Source organism: Antedon bifida, chromosome 2 (assembly GCF_963402885.1).
Source record: "Antedon bifida chromosome 2, ecAntBifi1.1, whole genome shotgun sequence".
Lineage (NCBI taxonomy): Eukaryota > Metazoa > Echinodermata > Crinoidea > Comatulida > Antedonidae > Antedon > Antedon bifida.
This window is the reverse complement of record NC_136227.1, coordinates 5,227,856-5,243,336: the sequence shown is the minus strand read 5'-3', so window position 1 is coordinate 5,243,336 and position 15,481 is coordinate 5,227,856. Positions and strand designations below refer to the sequence as shown.

The window sequence follows — 15,481 nt, the reverse complement described above, 5'->3', positions numbered from 1 at the left end:
AATAAATTGTATCAAAGCCTATCTATGATTTGGATAACAGTGGTGGCATTGAGATGTAAAATAGAAATAAGCAAAAGCTAACTTAATTAATTAAAACTTATAAAAACGTACTTATATATATATATATATATATTTGTATATATATATATATATATATATATATTATTATTTAGGAAAGATGAAGATTGTATTTAGGGTGCCCACTAATCAAAGAGTGTTTTGGTTCAGTCATTTTTGTGCTAATATTCCCACAAGAACAAGGTCAACAGGAAGCAGTACAGTATTTTTAGGCCTACGTAAGGGGGTAAATACGTATCAGTATTGTAATGTATAAATATTATATTAGTACTGTATGCGTTATAAATAAATTGCACATTTTTTTTATTTTATATTGTGTTTTTGTTTATTGTTTATCTCCGAAGAACGTTAGTTTAAAATCTCCATGGTTAACTTACAAAGCACTTATATACGTTTCAAAAGTAGGTTTGTTTGTTTACGCTTGATTTTTTTGCAGCCACGTGTCACAACAACAATTTAAATGCCGTTCGCCCGGCCGCGTATTTTTTTTTTCCAGGACGAACGTGGGCAATTTACATAAATGGGCGTGGCTTAACCTCCAAAATACTCTCGCGCATGCGTACTTGAACTGAAATAGTTGTGAGGCGACAGAAAGCCATTCACGGATCTAAATAATCGCGTACAAAATAACAAATGTTTGTATCTGCTTTTTTCTGCGTTAAGACATACAGATTTTTTTACTAATTTGGTGCTATGACCATGCTAGTTAATGCTAGTTGTGCCATTATTGGTAAAATAGACAGTGGGACTGTCGTTATGCTCTCAGGTCTGAGAGTTAAGTGTTACTGCTAGGCCTATTGGTAATATAGTATCAAGTATTATTGAATAAACAATATGTGTTACGTGCAGTCAAGCGAGTAAGAGTCTTCATTACAAGTCAGAAACCTCATAACACTACTATAGCTGTTACTTGAAAAGCATGCTACTGATGCTAGTATTTAGTCTAAGGCCAGGGTTAAATACTGCTATAATAGCAGCTATTTCTGACATAGCTCGAAAAGCAGTTGTGGTTGCTACGTGAAATGTATTATTGCTTAAACCTATTTATCTTAATTTTGTTAATAAACAATTTTGATTTATGCTGTCAAAGGGAAGTTTCAGATCAACGAAACAACAGAATACTCGATCCCTCTTTTAAGTTTTACTTAAATATTTTTGGATTGTGCTGTTTAGGATGAAAATATTATCTAAGTATGCGGAATACCTTGCAAAGCCTGATTGTTTTTGATAAATAATGTTATTGTTTTCAGTATGGTTTATTAAAAATATTTTGCCGAGAACTGGAATGTCAAAAATGTATAAGTAAAATAATTATTTTTGCTGGTTTTTTTTTCTACAGAAGTGAATAACTATAATTTAAGAACTGCAAAATGAGCTATTCAAAGGCTGATTTTATTCATTTCATTTTTTTATGTTGTTGGGGGACAATACATCTTTAAGGGTTAGGTATTATTATTTGTTGGTATTAAGATAATCGTGGTCATCGTACATGATGTTATGCTCATTTTCGTTGTTCCAAAGCAATAATAACTACCTATTTTAATGACATCTAAGAAAGTCACACTGTCTGCAATGTCTTCATGTTTATCAATATGTGTACTTACAACTAGGTGATGTTTTGTAAACCACCAGTTTACAAGAATAATATTAATGTTCCTGGCCAAAGTGTTATGGGTATAAAATAAAAAATATTGGAAAAATAGGTGACTATTTAATGATACCTTATGAAGTGATGTTTGTAGTTTCAATGGCATTATGTTATTCTTAACTAATAATGGCAATAGACTAACTCAACCAGATACACATAAATTCAAATTGCACATCCTTTATTATAACTGTTTTAAAAGAAATTGTAAATACAGTTATAATTTAATAAATCCAGAAAAAGAGAAATGTTAAAATAAAACAATACAAATATTACGATTACTATTTTCTAATGTATCTTTTGTTTCATTACAGAATTCAATGTATACAGTACATACAGTACTGCTATTTGTATTTATATATTATCATATATGACGAAATATAATCTCTTGCTTGAGTATTTGGTTTGGTATATCATTTTATTAAGGGCTTTGTACCTAACCCTGTAAATAACCTCAACTATGAACTGAACCTAACCCTCTAAATAATCTCATCTATCAACTAAACCAAACTCTCTAAATAACCTCAGCTATGAACTGAACCTAACCCTCTAAATAACCTCAACTATGAACTGAACCTAATCCTCTAAATAATGTCAACTATCAACAAAAACCTAACACTCTAAAAAGTGTCAACTACTGTATCAACTAAATCTAACCCTCTAAATAATCTCAACGTGTTCATTATGAAAATGGGCTGTGAAACAGCAGTACTATGAGAATTTACTTTGAAGTGTGGCTTTTGCCGAGTGATGCATTTTGTAAAACACAAAATGAAAGGTTGTGCGGGGCTGCCGATCGCTTCTTCCTTGGAAGGTCATGCATGCTATTTGGTGTGTTGGTTTTGCGTTTAACAGCATAGCCATGCTCGGTGGTGAATGCAGCCTTTGATGGTCTTCCAACAGTCAAACGCCTCCTCCCACCCAGTGGCATCTTACGCCTAGCAACAGATGTGGGCTGCACTCCAATTTTGCTAGATGTTTGAAGTCCCCTTGCCTTGACCTTACACCTACAGCCTTCTTGAAGATCATATTTGATGGTATCCAGAGCAGATGATGGTGAATGGCCTGATCTGTAGAGCTCAAGAAGCTTCTCCGTTGCATCATCACTTACATCCCTTTCTCGAAGGGCATCAGCACTTGCCACCTCATGGTTGTGATCCCACTTCAAGGTTATGATTGTTGGATAACCTTGCCCTATGTGTTTATCTTTAGACCTGAACAGTTAAAACAAAAATTTAAGCTGTAACTGATGCATTGGCTTTAATGAATCATCAGAGACAGACAGTACAGGAACTTGGGAAAACAATTTAAACAAAAGTAAACTGTGTGTGTTGATATTAAGACACACATAAATCCTTGTCATTTGAATTGGTACAACATATTTCAACTCAAAGAAATGAAGTGGTTAACACAATTTTCTTGCAGATGGTAGCTTTTTCTCAGGAGGATTAGAACCAGTGCCAAATTAATAGGCCTAACATTTACATTTTTTAAATTTGCGTCAATGTATTGTTTCTATACCGTCATGTCTTTTAAATTTCTTTAAAAACAATCATGCTTACCTGTTTCGACCACGACAGTCAGCTGTCCTCTTCACTATGACAAACATTGTGCTCGGGCAGTTGGTGTTTTTGGAACCTTTCTTCAGGTCAGCTGTTGAGGATCGTGGATGGGTGTTATGGTGACAGTGCAAGTCAACCTGTTATAAAAAAACATACATCATGTCAATCAGGAGGTGGCAGGTTCCATCCATTAAAAACAGGACAATAATTATCAAACTGATGATACTGTATGTAGAAAATATTTATTACGTAAAGTAATGTTTGCAGACTTCAGATGATGAGTATTTGGTACAATATTGCAAAACAGCATTTGTGCCCATCTGATTTAGAACTTGTTATCATAGCTATTTTATTAAAGATCTTTATCCTGTCCAAATCAAACCATACAAAATTCCTTGCTGCAATGTGAACTTTTATCGAATTCATGATAATTCTTCAAAACCTCTAATAAAAACAAAAACAAAACTATGGAAATTAGCTGATAGTGATAAATTCCTGTTAACGAAACACAACACAACTATATATATAAACTAAAAGACACACAAATTATAATAAATAAGTTAACAAACGTTTCATAAGTAAACAACTTTTTATTAATGCAATATATTTTGTAATAGATAACATAAAAAAATATGCAGAAAATAATGTAAACATATATTTTAGACAAAACAAATTAATACATTAAGAAAACATTGGGTACTACGTATAAGTCAAAATATTAAAATTATTATTAATATTAAAGAGGATAAAAATAAGAAAATAGCGAAAAAATGTAGAAAATTCTTAGAGATTCTGTAATTGTTGTTTACAAACATTGAATGAATAAAGGTGGTGGTTAACCACAAAAGATAAAAAAAAACCAAAAACACAAAAACAAAACCCAAGTAGTAATTTATACTGACAACTATCAACAGTTAAAATAATATCCTTACAGCTGTCACAACTTTCACACACGATACGAGACAAATTTCTGTACATACCCGGAAGACATTTTTTTGTCCGCTATTTGGATATGTTTTGTTTGTCCTCCATGTTGAGTAAGAAGTTCCTTCAAACTCTTTAAGCCACCTTAGTGTTTCTTCAGCAGAGGTGAGTGGTAACCTTAGGGTACATAGCATTGAATTTCCGTTTTCTTCATAGTGGCAAATTTTATACTTGTGACCTGATTGCAATTCTGGAAGTATTATCTGTAAGAGAAATTAATTTATAATCAGATGGCTTTAATGGCATAAAAATGGCCTTAATCAGTATGCTGGTGATGTGACAGACCTCAAAACATTCAACAAAAAGAGGTCTAGAGCAACCAACATCTTATGACGAAAACAAACATGTATGTATTTTACTTGTTTGTCCCTGTTGTTGCAATCCAAAACTAAAGAAAGAATAATATTAAAAGGGGTGTGTTTATGACGAAATTAAGTGTTGTACTTGTAGTAATTAACCCATTATCAAGCCAAACGTTGTCCTTTTTAAAAGCAAATGACTTGCTTTTAATATGTAGGGCTATGCTCTACTGGGCTGGGAAAGATGTCATAGGTTATGGACAGATCTACATATACCATGTAATTATACATATGGTACCCTGTTCTCATTTGTTTATTTCTGCTTCAGAACCATTTTTTACATTACACACATTGCCTTTGATCCCTGCAGTAAGCCACAGACCACGCTGCAGCCCGAATGACACACTGGGGTGATTGTTTTAATACCATGAGATTTACACAACATTTCAACGTCTATATGTATGAGTATAACTAGAGTAGGCCTATATAGGTAGTTGTACAACAAGTAACAGTGTACACGCGCATGTAATTTATTGTGTATACAACAAACACTAGCCTACACACACTACCTGAACTAGGCTACCGATCGATTGTGTGAGACCAATTCTACTGCATTTTTTGTGAAATTCTTTGAACATTTTGGGTCAAAAAATAACTTAATAAGCTCCCATGAAAAACAATGCATCATTCAAACAAGATGAGATAAAATTTACCTGCAATCGAGGACATGTATCGAGTTTTAGATCAGGGCAAGCATTCCCAGCTAAACAACTCGCCATCTCTCTGCATATACTCTCTCTAGAAAGTAAAACTTTTTTTAGACAATACGCGCATGCGCGAGAGTATTTTGGAGGTTAAGCCACGCCCATTTATGTAAATTGCCCACGTTCGTCCTGGAAAAAAAAAATACGCGGCCCGGCCGATCCATCCACCGAGAGAGACCCAAATTCACAATTCACGTATGTGCGTACTCGACTCACATACTTGTGCGTGCGCGTAACTTGCGAACGTTCTTATACCACACAGAGCGCGTAATTAAGAACGTGATACGTTTTCGTCGATTTTTAAAAACTGCAATACAGTTCCAGTGGTTGAACGGGGAGGGGGGGTGGGCCGGATGTCCTAAGCGGTGCATTGAAAATATATGTAAGTTTTGGATGATAATTAAAACAAAATAATAATTATAAGAAAAATAAAATGTTGATGATGTTTAGAACGCAATTAGGTAATAGGCCTCCTAGGCTAGTAATCATTTAATATTTCAAATATTACTTAATAGACTCTAGAGACCACTACAGACTGTAGTCTAGGCTACGTAGGGCCTAGGCTTATACTATTAATTACCTCTAACTCTAGCCTAATGCCTAGCTAGGCTAGGCTAGCCTGGCTGGTTTTGATATTAAAAATGTTTTTTATTTAGGCCTATTTTATTATTATTCCTAAAAAGGTGGCTGAACAGTCACATGCATAGGCCTAGGCCTAGGGTAGATGTACCAGACTTCGGCAGGTTACAGGGAAATTCGTTATTTACGTGTATTTTTTAAAAGCATCACAAAATATTTTTTGGTAGAGTTTTTAGTATTTATATAAGTAGTAAATACAGTGTAAATTATCAAATAAATATTTATAATTAACAAACAATAATAAAAAATGTGTTTTTTATTTATGTACCAAACCTCGGCATGTGTGTGCCAATCCTCGGCATACGCTGCCCAAGCAAGCCCTGGAATTACGCGCGAGCGATTGCGCAATCGATCGTCGATGAAATAGCAGGCCTAGCTAGGCTAGGCCTAGCCATGGCCAGATGTGAAATAAATGAGTCAAAAAACAGCAATATTAACTTTATTTTACCAACAATTATATTTTGAAAAAAAATTAATAAACAACATTGCAAACAATTTAATTTAATTAGTTATTTCCGTTAGGTGCCGAAGTCTGGCACATATCATTAATTATCAACCAAACATCTTAACACCCCTCATAAACCCTATATTTTTTCATTGGTTTGAAAATGGAATATTCTGGAATGTTGCTACACTACAGTAGGAGCCTATTTCAATCCCAGACGTGTCCCTCGTGTGTAATTTTTCATGCCCTGGAACTTTAAATGGAACAGTCACGTGTTAGCTCATTGGTCTATTTTGCTGAAATGTCACTTCCGGTTTTCAGGTTTCAGTTTTTATGGCTACTGGCAGACATGTTTCGCTGATGTCTAGTAAACGATCGGTGGTTTTTATTTACCACCTATAAATAAAGTATATTATACGTTAAGATAAACAAAAAATATCAATTATTTAATTAATTATGACTAATATAAATACAACCTGCCGAAGTTTGGCACATTGCCGAAGTCTGGTACATCTACCCTATCTGTATTGTAGGCTTGATTCCATATCAGTAAAAATATTTATAATAGGCCTAGATAATATTTTATTTTAATTAATTTATTAATTGTACAGTAGTAACAAGTAGGCCTAGCCTAAGGCCTGGCTATATCCCCTATACTATAAACAAGTCACTCAAACCAAGACACGACAAAAAGAGACTTTTTGTGTGTGTACTGTATATGCAGAGCATACACGGTTGCCAAGGGTAATATATTGTTACGCAAATGATCACCATTGTTAGGATTAACCGCTCAGATCGTTACGTTAGCTCAATCTTTTTTCTTTTGTGCACAGGTATTGGCCTCGACTTCTGAAATAAATTCAATGCCGTCTAATCAACCATTGGGCCTACATTGAGGAAGTTAAAAGAGTAATTTTTATAATTTGAGAAAGAAAAACAATTTGTACAGTCGGACTCAATTTCTTATAGAAACAGGTAAGGGTGTATGATTTACAGTACATTACTACCCCATGCAGCTGCTTAAATAGCGGCATGACATTTATAAATTCCTTCATAGTATAAGTGTGGACACGGATTTCAGATTCGTTATATTGATACAGTACCAACGAAGCCTTACTAATAATAGCCTAATTCTATGTGGAGAATTAAAGCAGGGATTATAATTGAGGATAAATGACGTTTTGAAAAACGTTATTTTGTTTTAAAGAACACTTAATAATAATATCAAGAGAGAGATACGGTGTATTTTTATAGCGGAAACATTTCAGTGTATTGATATTATTAAGTATGACATGATGTACTGTATAGGTATGCAAATGCAAAAGTATATATAGCTTAGCTTTTGGCCTTTTGTCAATATGCAAAAATATTGATAATACATCAAATCACACATACAACCGGGTACACCGTCCATTATTGCGTGATTGAATTTGTCATTCATTTGTCTATTCAATTCATTTCCAATATTGATGTAGGTTTACATTTATAGGCTAGACTAAAAAAAATGATCGACTGTATTTAGTGAAAATCATAAATGCTGATTTGTCAGTTTATCAATAATTAGTATTACAACACCAATGATATTCATTTATATTATTATTGCGTAATTGAGCGTCGTAAGCAAATTCTGACTCGCGGTGCGCCTACAATTTTCAACAGCATTTGAACGCGCCCGTAAAATTTTTTTTCAGTGCCGTCGATGGTTATAATAGTCCCCACATTTAATACCGTATTTTAGTATATTGTAAATAATTGCAGTTACGTAATTGTCGGCGAGCACCACTACAGTAAGCGGACGCGCGCGTACGAGTTTCATCAGTATTTGGACGCGCGCGTGTAATACGCTGCCTTCGTGGCGCCGATGAGTAGGCCCAATATTTATCAATCTGTATTTTTAAAGATAAGAAATATAGATTTGTAAGATTAAAAATAAATTAATACACATTTCCTTTACTTCTTTCAAATAGGTCTATTGAACAGATAATGAAGACGCACGTTACAACATGCTCATGCGCAGTAGTGTTTATATTACTTCTGACGCCAAGAAGCGCATTTGGGGCAACTTACGCATCAGACCTTACCTTGTTGAGCAAAACAACTACGTCACTGGCGATCTCATGGACCGTAGCATCCGACAACACAACAGCAGATTATTACATAATAACAGTGGATGACTCATCCAACGCGCGCGTACAAACGGTGAACATTACAGACCTGACGTTAAATAATTTTATGTTCACGAGTTTAGAACAAGCAAAAGCATATACGTTTACGTTAACTACGTACGACTCAGATAATGCAGAAATTGGCTCGGATACGTTACGAGTTTCAACCGTTTATGATACCTGGAACACGAAGGCTATCATCGCTATGGCTGTTGCCGGTTTTATCGTGTTATCTTTACTTGGAGCTAAAGTAATCGCCACGTGTTCTAATCCAGATAAAAGTCAAGAAAAATGGAAAAAAGAAGTCCTAATAGTGAAACAAAGAGAGAAAGATGAGAAAAGAAGAAGAAAACCTGCTGTTTCAAACGACACGACGGAAGAGGATTTGGACGATAACTCCAACCTTCCAATTTAGCCTAATTAATAACAAAACAACAAACACTAGTTAACTAAAATTTCAACAAAGTAATAATAAACAAAATATTTATAGTCAACACTATTATAAGATAATAAAAACAAATAAAGTATTAATATAGTATTTTTTAACTACATTTAGTCCATGGACTGGAGGGGGCTACCGTGCACCCCCGACACAGTTAAACTTCTTTGGTATCATTTTCTTCCCACGGGCATATAGAGTGAAAAAATCGACTAAGAATAAAAAATGACAATTTCTATATAATGAACTGCAATTTGTATCTTGTTAACATATATTTTGTTATTCAATATGTCAGTAAGCACAAGTAAAACACAATTAAGATAAAAATTATTGAAAATTGTAGATACGATGTTGAAATTTATCTATATTTCGGCAAAAATTTGCATTTTTGCAAAAGGTCAATGACCTTTTGACCTCTACTGACCTTAATAATCGTCGGATTAATTTTTTTTAAATTCCATAAGATTTAAAAAAATGTATGCTACACAATGTTTGATTCTTGGGTTATTAGGATAAATGTTACCCCTTACCCCAAACAATATTTGAAGATAAAACACTGATGATCATTACAAGTACATACAATGCATCCCTATATTTTCATTGTTAACATCGATTTTTTCACTCTATGTGCCCGTGGGAAGAAAATATACCAAATGGACTAACTAGGCCTATATTGATTTAAACAAAGTGTAACATAATAGTAGGGAATTAATCTTAATAATATATTTAATACAAAGTTGCCTCATTAAAGCTCTGTCTACACTATCAAACTGTATGTGACAAAACATGTGATGTGCCCATAGATGGACATGATGATGTCATATCACTACCATATTTGGGCACATCACACTTTTTTGATAATGTAGACAGAGCTTTATGTTATAATGTAAATATTCATCATTTTGTAGGTACGTAAATACATATTTCTTTATCGTTTTGATAAGCTATATTATATTATTTGATATTTTCAATGATATCAATATTTTGTTTTTGTCTTTTTTTTCTTTAATAATTTTGTTATGTTATTTTTTCTTTTATATTATTTTTTGTTTGGTTAAGTTTCATTTTTTTGTGTGTGTGACATACACATTTAGGTTATGTTATCTCGTTTAATTTGTATTTTACTTTGTTATTTTTTTTTATGTATATAAACGAAAAAGTGAACTATATTATTTCTTGTCTGTTTTCTGATTTCAATAAAAACGTAAGATACGATTTTAAACTAAAACTGTCGGCAAAAGGGGTCTAGTACGGTAACTGCTAGCTGTAGGCCTATAATTAGTTTTAAAATAAATGATTTGTTTTACTAACAACGACAACGCGATAACGAAAAAAAATGTGGATTGCGCTTTTAAGAAGCGATTTGTTGTTGTATTATCCTGATTCAGTTCCAGCCAATCATAGAGAGAGATAAATTGCGCTATTTTTTAAAACGTCATGTGATAGCCGGCAATGCAGCGCAGGCTATATCATCTACGTACTGTACCTAGCTAGGCCTAGTATTACTGGTCGGCTAGTACTGGTAGACTAGTTTTCTGGTTTGTATACTATAATTATGACAAATCTAATCTGAATTTGTATAATTACTATAGCCTAATGAAGAAATATCTGACAGGAAATAGGCCGCAAAAAAATGGAATGAATGGTGAGTACTAGTTTTCTCCATAGGCCTAGCCTACTACTACTAGCCAGGCGCGCTTACCTACTTGTCACATAGAGTGCCGCGTCCAACAACCTTGTTGGTTGTGCCCTGCCTTGTGCCCATATGTCACGAATACGAAAAACAGGGAGTACAGGGAGGAGCAGTGTTGGTCTAGGCCTAGTATTATTTTACGGTACCGTACGTTGAGACAGTATACTGTTTATCGTTGTTTGAGAGACTTCAATTCAATATTTAATTTATTTATAATTATTATAATATAAATATTAATAATATTATTATTATCGTTCGTAGTACGAACGACGATATCTTTCTTCGATTACGATAGACTTTAATAACAATTATACAGACATCTAGCTATGAGTAGGCCTATAGTCACACGTCTATGTATTGCGATGATGTGGTGACTTTCATATAGGTCTATTTGTTGGTTGATGAACGTTGAATTGTCAAAACAAGAGTCGTACCATCTACGTTATAATTAAAGATGATTTATTAAAAATATATTATCTTACAAATTAAACACAGGGCCAGCTTTACTATGACCTCACAATTACATGTTACATGTTTTAATTTTGGTTATAATTGAGTTGAATTGTCCATATCGCTTTCTCGGAAAGAAGAAGAATGAGTGAGGATTAAGTAATTAGTTAGTTTTGGCGTACACTGACGTCTGTTATCAACTCTCCTATGATCTGTAAAACTTGGTCCAGAAGAGAATGTGGTGATTTTCTGATTGTATAGCTCGTTTATTTTTCTATTAGAAAAAGACCCCAACCACCTATAGTTTCTTACATATTATATTTATTATTTTTAAAAATCCTACTATTTCAAATAAATATAAAAATATTTTTTTTTAATTCAATTTTTGTTTTCATAAAATTTGTCGGTAATACAACATTCACCCTATTTGCTGATTATGATCTATTAGTATTATAGGGCCTGGGTCATCCATGCTCAAAGACCTAAACCCCAGATTGTCCATCCCCTCCGACCCTTCTGGGGTGTCATTATCTCTAGGAAACCCTAGATTGTCAATCCCCGCTGACCCTTCTGGAGTGGCGCTGGCTCTAGGAATCGTCTTCGCCTTTTTGTAGTTCAACTCTCCATCTGCTAATATCTGTTCCTGTGACTGTTTTATGACCTTATCTCTGTCTTTCTTGCAAACGAGGTCTAAGATCACAACAAGGAGAAACGTCACCAGAATGAAAGCTCCGACGACTATTGCCACGAACCTGTCATTTGTTTCAAAAGACTGACACGTAGTCGTGTTGGCATCACGTGTAGTGGAATCAAGGCTGAACGCTACGCATACGTCATAGCGTGTGCTAGAGTCTAAATCAGTCAGCTCATATCTCATCTCGTCTAATTGTCTGTCAAAAACTTCATCTCCCGTATCGGTGTACAACGTCAGCCAAAACAACGGATGCGAAACGTTTGTCACTACTACCTCTTGCGTTGTATTCCATGTCACGAGGGCGCTTTTTGCTCTCACGTTACCGATTTGTAGATTTTGAATAACGTTGTTACCATGTCCCAGTTGAGATGTAACCATCAACAAGAATAAGCCTAGTCCAAATCTCAACATCTTCAGTCTCTGAAACAATACAATATCGTTATTGGATTTATTTTGTTAACCAATCATAAAACATTAAAGATGCGGAGAGCGATGAACAATACATTATGCGATTCCTGCTTTTTAAAATGCATTCGTCAGGCCAGCAGTCCTTATATTGAGTGGAGTAAGTCACTAGTCATATAATACAACTTTACTGATGGTGGCACGAAAGATGTTTCTAAAATAATAATAATAATAACTGGTACTTGATATAGCGCATTATGCTGAAAGCCTCAATGCGCTTTACAAAGACAGAAAATTTTGAAAAATTACAAATTAAAAAGGTGGGTTTTGAGGAGAGATTTGAAGACACTGGTGGAAGTAGCCTGACGGATTTCAATAGGCAACGCATTCCATAGAGAAGTATATTGACGGCCTACAGCAATGAATTTACTGTATGATGGAGTAGTCTAACATGTACACTAAACATTAAGCTTGCACTAACGATGCAGCGCAATAATTTAGTCAAATCACAAGCGATGGACTATTCGAACTTTCGCTTGTCATTGGTTAGCTTGCGTTGCGTGTACGGCCTTGTGTTACATCCTAGTGTAAAAACCAAGCTTCAACCATCATAATACTGTAGAGGCCTACATACCGTACTAGAGCTTGTGCTTAAACTCGGTAGCTATGATAACTCTCTTAATTATAAATGCCACTGTTCTTCATATTCATGAAATAAAAACAAAACGTAGATACCATACCTTTTTTAGGGCCAAATTGATTACTGCAATGCTGTTTTATTTCAACGTTTACATCAAAATATGACGTCTGTCCATTACTCGTTCATATAGAATTTATAATATTCTAGGCTATTTTATTATTTATTTGCTATGCATGAATTATGAAGCAACAAGAAGACAATGAATCCACTTGTGCTGGCAGTCAGTTCTTCCGTGTTGCTGATTCAAATAAGCCATTGAACCGTTCTGGTGGTGTGTAACTAACCAGAACGATAGTACGTTTGTACGTAACACAGAGGCTTACGGATAAGGACTGTTTCACACTATAGAGATTCCACATAGATACAATACAACTAAACGTTCTCTATGATGCGCGCGTTCTAACCTTGATACGATACCTACTTTAGCGTACGCGTGCGCCAACTCACTGTCTGTGGGCCGGATGTTATTGCGCAATACTCGTGTGTGTACAACAAGTTCAATATTAAACTCAACATATTAATCAATATTTCTAGTCAATTGCATACTTTTAATTAGGTACGTCATATATTAAACATGTATATGAAGCGTCTTACAGCCAAATCTATGAAACGCCACAATAGCAAAATACGGAAAAGAAATGCTTAGAGACATGCAGTGGTATAATACTTCATTCTCACCATATTATGTCCTAAAAATACAAAAGGATCCGCGACTTAAGAAACTTTTTTTCTAAGAACACCGGGGAAGAGTTAATTTCATTTATCCCTAAGCACACGAAGTATTTTATTTATTGTTGTTATATAAAGTTATGTTGGATGGTCCGGGATCTTCCATGCTGATCTCTGTAAATAGCAGTTTCTCTTTCGTCTGTGACGCCCTGAAGTTTGCTGTGCCACCAGCAAGCTGCAGGTTCATTTGCTTCTGCTGTCGACTTGAATCACATCGGCAAAGTTGGTCGATTAAAACAAGAAATAAAAACACAAACAAGATAAATGCTCCAACAATGATGGCGGCCAGTTTTGACTGGGAATACTTTGTAGTAAACTGTCGACAAGATGGTGCCGTACCGTTGTTGTATGAAACGCAGACGGTATACTTTTCGCTAGCCCTAAGTTTTGTCGGCATGTATCGAAACACTTCCAGGCCTGAAATCACTTCTTCTGCAGTTGAAGCACTGGTTAATGTCAGGGTAGCATAATTGGTATCACTTTCTTCGGAAACTTCCCACGAAATGAGAGCGCTGTGTACTTCGATGTTTGTAACTGTGATTTTATCAATTTGGATTGAGATGACGTCATCGAAGCAGACGATCAGTAGGACGACAAATGCCAAACACATTTTGAAGTTCATTTCTACAAAGATAATTTTGTTAGAACGAATCAATCAATCTTCATAACAAATATACATCGATATCTATCCAATTAAATGAAGCTCTCTAGCACTCGTTTCGAAAAGAAACCTATCTAGAAAAGTCCATCTCGAAAAGAAGTCCATCTCGAAGAAGCCCATCTTGAAGAAGCCCCGCAAATATAGGGAATGTTTATGAGTGGAAAGCTTTACCAATACTGTACTATTAAAATTATTTTAATATCATAACTAGGTTTAATTGTTGCTGAGGTCCGCCAGTAAACATTACTTAAAAATGACGGGAAAAACTTTTAAATTAGCTATAAATTGAAACGACGTATAGAACTTTAAGAAGAACATCTTCAGTGAAAGCTAGAAAATGTGTTTAAAGTGTTCTTAAATATGTTAGTGGCACCGTTTTGTGAGTAAGATGGCCTTATAGAAATTTGATTTTCCCCAATAACGAATGCAATTGTATTGATAATATTGCTTACCTGTAATAAAGATGTTAGGATACTCTGTCTTCTGTCTTCTAACAAACCTTAAATTGTTCAGGGACTTGGTACAAAGTTTTATACAGTACAGAAATCCAATCTCTTCTAATCTTACTCTCTTTCATCCCAGCATATTAAATCCAACACAAAATTACTGCACATTGGAGGTGTACCTTTTCCTCAGTCGCGGTGGGGGTATAGACATGCAAGTTATACGACGTGAATCGATTATTTTGTAATAGCAATGTTTGAACTGTTGTTCTGCTTTGAATAAGAATAGGATTATCCTTGTATTGTCCTTCGCATTGTCTCCATAGAATAGCTTCGTTACTATAGGATTGGGTAACATCTATTGGAATATTCACAATGTCATGGTCATGTGATTGATCTGAGAATTGATGATACTCACAATAGTATTTACCATCGAGGATGAGTTGTTTGTTTATCAATTCTTTACACACTGACTTTGCGTTCGTTCTTGAACGTGAAAGCCTATGTTAAAATGCACGCCTAAAGCTCTTTCTACACTATCAAACTAGTTTGACAAAAAAAAAATGTGGTGTGCCCAAATATGGTAATGATATGCCCAAATATGATAGTGTAGACGTGGTATGGTCAACTAAGGATCTATAGTAACAAGCATTGGTAACATTTTTTGTCACATAAAGTTTGATAGT

General features: G+C 34.6%; 4 protein-coding genes and 1 long non-coding RNA gene across 6 annotated transcripts in view; 2 read left to right on the top strand and 3 right to left on the bottom strand.

Annotated features, from left to right (window-relative positions):
* Positions 1-3,360: 3,360 nt before the first annotated feature.
* On the bottom strand, positions 3,361-5,345 carry LOC144836312 (uncharacterized). The gene is made up of 3 exons (XR_013611171.1): positions 5,282-5,345; positions 4,266-4,472; positions 3,361-3,729 (listed from the first exon to the last, which is right to left on the bottom strand). It is a non-coding gene; the product is annotated as an uncharacterized LOC144836312 (long non-coding RNA).
* A 1,877-nt stretch (positions 5,346-7,222) lies between these two features.
* On the top strand, positions 7,223-10,065 carry LOC144834900 (uncharacterized). Its single transcript, XM_078689880.1, has 2 exons — positions 7,223-7,391; positions 8,384-10,065. The coding sequence occupies exon 2, from the start codon at positions 8,400-8,402 to the stop codon at positions 8,994-8,996; it is 597 nt and encodes a 198-aa protein (XP_078546006.1). The 5' UTR covers positions 7,223-7,391; positions 8,384-8,399; the 3' UTR covers positions 8,997-10,065.
* A 582-nt stretch (positions 10,066-10,647) lies between these two features.
* LOC144835971 (urease subunit alpha-like) overlaps positions 10,648-15,481 on the top strand; it is a 31,732-nt gene continuing 26,898 nt past the window's right edge. Inside the window, exon 1 of the mRNA XM_078691118.1 lies at positions 10,648-10,665. Coding sequence (XP_078547244.1) covers positions 10,663-10,665 — 3 coding nt within the window. The 5' untranslated portion in view covers positions 10,648-10,662. The remainder of the gene's footprint in view (positions 10,666-15,481) is intronic.
* Positions 11,177-13,346, bottom strand: LOC144834954 (uncharacterized). Of its 2 annotated transcripts, none has more exons than XM_078689955.1 (2): positions 13,006-13,346; positions 11,177-12,279 (listed from the first exon to the last, which is right to left on the bottom strand). In XM_078689955.1, exon 2 carries the CDS (start codon positions 12,266-12,268, stop codon positions 11,582-11,584), a length of 687 nt encoding a protein of 228 aa, XP_078546081.1. In that variant the 5' UTR covers positions 12,269-12,279; positions 13,006-13,346; the 3' UTR covers positions 11,177-11,581. The 2 variants fall into 2 exon arrangements, with proteins under 2 accessions (XP_078546081.1, XP_078546079.1); XM_078689953.1 differs by having other exon boundaries at positions 11,177-12,277; positions 13,003-13,345.
* On the bottom strand, positions 13,546-14,922 carry LOC144836019 (uncharacterized). The gene is made up of 2 exons (XM_078691190.1): positions 14,805-14,922; positions 13,546-14,315 (listed from the first exon to the last, which is right to left on the bottom strand). Exon 2 carries the CDS (start codon positions 14,311-14,313, stop codon positions 13,747-13,749), a length of 567 nt encoding a protein of 188 aa, XP_078547316.1. The 5' UTR covers positions 14,314-14,315; positions 14,805-14,922; the 3' UTR covers positions 13,546-13,746.